This window comes from Pyxicephalus adspersus, chromosome 10, assembly GCF_032062135.1.
Source record: "Pyxicephalus adspersus chromosome 10, UCB_Pads_2.0, whole genome shotgun sequence".
Taxonomy (NCBI): domain Eukaryota; kingdom Metazoa; phylum Chordata; class Amphibia; order Anura; family Pyxicephalidae; genus Pyxicephalus; species Pyxicephalus adspersus.
The window spans coordinates 26,099,881-26,104,890 of NC_092867.1; the positions used below are offsets into that span (position 1 = coordinate 26,099,881).

The window sequence follows — 5,010 nt, forward strand, 5'->3', positions numbered from 1 at the left end:
GCACTCCCTTGTCGTTGGAAAGGATCGTGAAAGATCCTTTCCAACGACAAAAATTGCAAGTGTGTACGCAGCTTTACAGTCTTCTTCAATTCACTTTAGGAGGCTGGTTTATTGTTAGGGGAAAAGGCTAATTATTCATAAAGTTTTTGCTTATGCTCATATGTAGCAATTCTTGCTTTTCTTTTATTAAAAAATAGAAAGTAGAACCATTTTCATTTGCTGGGATCATTTTCAGAATATAAACATTTGTCCTGGTAATGTTTAAGTATTCTGTAACTTCTCCCTTCCTTCTCCTGTTTCTACAGTGTATTGTGATAAGCCACTCTGCATATTAATGCTACTGGTTATTCCATGCTCCGATAGAAGCTTGAGCCACCATTGCTACCACGTTCTGTTGTGGGAAGGGAATCATTTACATTATTACTTCACATTTAAAAACTGATGTCATTTTCTTTTTGCAGCTTGTAAAATGTGAAGATTTAATATTTTTTCATTTTACTGCTTATTCTGATGACATGCATGTGAATTGCACTGCTTCCTTTGCAGGCTTGTTTGTTTTTCTTAGCTAACCTGCTTCTCAGTCTGCCTCTGCACTCTTGTATGATTGGGTACTCTTTTGTTCCCGCGTCTCCTCTTACTGTTATATGCCTCATCAAGACCAGACTATGGCTTCTATACTCTCTATCTAAAGCACTCTACAGATTCAGCTGTAATGAAGAACCTGACTTTTGTCACACAAAAACCTAGGACTGTCTTTATAAAGCATGAACTTTAATGACACACAAAGATACCTAATTTGTAGAAATATAACTGGAAGTTGCCATCTGGAATAAACCCATTAAGCTGCCATTTGCAACCCACATTAGACTATTTTTTACCAAAACCAAAATAATTATGTACACTGCATGCATATAATATTTTGGTGACAGATTCCTAAATTGGAGTTTGTACTTTAAAATGCAGCAGAGTTTTTTTTTCACTTGCAAAGTGTATGGTTTGTGAAGAAAAAAGTCATCCATTAAGACAAGATTTATGGATTTCTCACATGGAAGCATCTACATATTATTTGAAGCTAAAAGTAATCACTGATGTGAACAAAGCTGGTTAATAATATTTTAATCTAGCAATTACCTTTAACTCCAAATATGTTGGGTTCGGCACGGCTATATTTGTTTCCTTCTTTATTAAGATAGGCATGGCTAGAATCCTCAAAATATCCCAATCCTAATTTGTCTTATCATTTCTAAAATTAACAGCAAATGACAGACTTATAAAATTGGCACTTTGAGCCTACTGTTAAGCCTATCTCTTATGGTTATTCAACTTTAAGAGTGGGAAACTAGATGTTAGTGAAATCACACCAATCATTTTTGTTGCTGGCCTTTCAAAATAGAATGGTCTTTGAATAAATATTCACACAAATCACTACTTTTCTTACAGAAGGGACATGCACCTTAGGTAGCAAAGCCATGTCATGGTATTGATTTCCAGTTCCATCTTCATAAAACTACAAGACCTGAATTTCTAGAGACCCCATTTCCAAGGGGACTCTTTTGGACCATCAGTATACAAGTAGCTAGCATCCATTTTGCAACCACTGAATAACATTTCCTTTTTATCACTGTAATTCTGTGTCTGTGTTTCATTGCTCACTTTGTTTTTTTTTTTCTTTTCTCTTTGGTCAGTGCTTCTGATCTTACCCATGACTACGAACTCTCTTCACTCTCCAAGATCACCCTACTCATCACATTCTACTCATCCGCTTGTCCTTTCTGTGCCAGAAATATTCTTATAGATGGCCTATGTTTAGCTACCCAGTCCTGTAGATTGTGTAATCATATAGAGTTTCCGGGGACACTAGTACACCTAAAATAATAATATTACATTTTCATCAAAATTTGGATGAAGAATAAAACAAAACCTTTATATAATTGTCCATTATATTAATTGCATAGTATCATATTGGTAACTTCATTTCATTTCATGTCTCATTACAAAGTATTTCTGCTCATTTCATATGTTCATTTTATCTTATCACTCTTGTTTTTATGTTATTGTTCATGATTTCTTGCGTGGTTTCATAATCCATTCCATTCAGTTGAAGTGTACTGTTTTCCTCAGGTTACCCAACCATCCAAGTGGAACTGGAAACTCCCATTGGCTTGCGTTATGTGCCTCCCACCCCCCTACACCAAGATGATTTCTTTAGTGATAATTCTAGCATAGAGTCTCCCTTTAGAACTCCTAGTAGACTGAGTGACGTGTTAGTAACTCCACAGGGCAATGGAGACATTTCAGCTGCTCCACCCGTGGTCACAGCAGAAGACACGTCACTAGATGACAGCAAACCTGACTATTTAATTCACAGTCCTGGTGCTTCCTATGAAATGGCTATTCATCGAGTGAAATTTGAAGATGTACAATTGCATGACGACCCCCCAAGTAAGGTTAGCTTCTTTGAAGTTGAAAAGGCTGCTCAAAGAGGAAATGAGTCTGAGGAACATGAGAGAGATGCATCTGGTCATGAGGAGGAGATGACCGAAGAAAGGCTTAAATTTCTATTTAAGCAACTTCATCTTGAAGAGGTGGAGTCAGAGGAAATGACTGAAGAGAAGGTGCAGGCTATCCTCAGAAATGTACAACAAGCAGAACAAGAACTTTCTTCAATTGCAGGTTGGCCTACAGACTCAATGAGCACCCAGGCAGAACATACAGAGCGGAAAATCAGCAGCGAACTTTTGGAAAGATTGGATGACAGGTATGTGCTTGTGCCAGAAAGAAAATATTGTATGTATGCAACATTAAAACATATGTATATCTAGAATTCTACAGGATAATATGATTTAGTGCCACATTTATAGCAAATTTCATTGTGTACAGAAGTTATCAATTTTTTACTAATCATCTGCTTTTGGTTTTCTATTGTGCACACTGGAAAATATACCATTCATACCAGTCAATATACCATTTATGTTGTGAAGCAGGGTTTCTAATAACCATATATCAGAAACTGCTGGAACATTATACAAATAAATTATATATACATCCCTTAATGTTGAGAGCAGTATTGGAGTAGCGAATCTATATTGTACTCCTTTTTTTTTCTTCAGAGCCCTTGTATTGAGTCCCCCTTTCAGAAATGGGGGGTGTGAAAACTAGCAACTGGCTCCTGGCTGCCAGTTTGCATCAAAAATAAACTTTGAGTAGTTACAACCCCCTGCACCTTCTCAATAAAGATTCTTCGCCTAACTTCAGTAACTGATTTTTAATTATTTTAGGTAGGTCAGCAATGGTGAAGAGAGACAGAGGTTGACAATTTAAATGTAATATTTTTTAAATTGGAAGAATGGTATTGTTGTCCCTGATTGGACAAAATGACTATAGTTTTGTTCTTTATGTTGTAGCCATGAGACAATTACCTCATACCTCAAAGGAGAAGTAGGAAGGCTGGAATCTAGTGTTAGTCCTTCTGAGTCTTTTACAGAAGGTAAGACCAATTCCAGCACGCTAGAGACGGACCCTGTGAAAGTGAACGAGAAACAGAAACCAAAATCACTTCAAGGAACAAGTGGAAGAGGAGAGCAGAAAGCTGTAATAGGAGAGCATAGAAGCTCATTACCTGTTAGTGCTAAGAGAACTGGATTAGAAGAAGGCAGATCCAAGTCCCACTCCCATGCAGATGACGGAGCATCTGCAGAAAAGGTATAGTTACAATAGAATGATCATTGTAGTTTAATAACTCTATTACCTTGTACACACAAGAAATACTTGATCTGATATTGTCAAAACAGAACAGCTGTTTGAGAAGTTGTGTCTTCATCTTGGTGTGACTATATTGTGGTTACGATGTAATAACAACTGTGATAAAATCATAATCCCACCCAACAGTAACCAGTTCCATTTTGTAATTGTATTCAAAAGAACACCTAATGTGTTGATAACTACCGAAACAGTCGCTTAGAATAAATGACTCCACGGTGTACCATCTGTTGCCATTCAGACCACACATTAGTTCAAAATGAATTTGAGAGACATAGATCCCAAACAAAGCTGTGTGACTAGTAAAGAACAGGTTTACTCCCGAGTATATATATTTAACAAACTTGTGGAATAAACCAACTTTTTCTTGTCTAAATTGGCACATATTTAGCAGTAAAGCTTTAAATGTTTACTCTTTAAGAAATTGCCAGTTAGTGGTGTTTGACATTTATACTTTAGCGCAAAGGTCTACAACTAACAATGTATAAATTGAAATAGTGTAGAGCTGAACATTTTGCTCAGCAAATAAAAGCTGACTACCAATTCTCTTTAGGGCTACCAATGGTAAGTACAGGTACCTGTCAGATGAAAGTGATTAGATTACTTTGGTAGCTCCTCATATTACATAATCTAATTGTATCTAAATGATATTTTAAAGAGATGTTTTTTTCAAATTCCTAATGTTGTAGCTGTTTTGCATGTTTGCACGTCCAGTTTCGCCTTCTGTATCAGTTCATTACTATTGTTATGTTTTTCAACCTTTGACTTTTCTTGCCAGGAGAAATCCGTTCTGTTTATAAAATGATCTTTCATGAGAAAGGTTGTGCAAGTGCACTGTCTTTCATCTATGAGAAGCCTAGAATCAACACATTTGCTTTTAAGTCATTTCAGGGAACCATAATATGTATAAATAGTTACACTGGTTCACTAACCGGTTCTTTTAGGCATATAAGGCAGTGCATTTATCCTAGATGCCATTGGTCTGTTTACACGTCCTGAATAATTTGTTTTCATGATTATACTTTAAAACTGTGTTTTATATATCTGGTCATGGTAATGTTAGGCATTTCAGAGCTAACATGTAGCACCATAGAGTGCTAGATAGTACCATTATCATCAGTGTTAGACAGAAATTGAAAAGAGAAGGAACACCAATTACTTCCCCGAGCTTGAGTAACTTATTGCCAGGTCTAATCATTTTTAAGTGAAGGAAGTGTACCTAAAATACAGAAATATTGTTTTTTCAGGTTT

General features: G+C 36.3%; 1 protein-coding gene across 1 annotated transcript in view; it reads left to right on the top strand.

Annotated features, from left to right (window-relative positions):
• Positions 1 to 5,010, top strand: part of ANK3 (ankyrin 3) — a gene marked incomplete in the record, with an annotated part of 170,436 nt that overhangs the window by 156,315 nt on the left and 9,111 nt on the right. Inside the window, 2 exon segments of the mRNA XM_072423750.1 lie at positions 2,122 to 2,758; positions 3,405 to 3,702. Of these exon segments, the coding sequence (XP_072279851.1) occupies positions 2,122 to 2,758; positions 3,405 to 3,702 (935 nt within the window).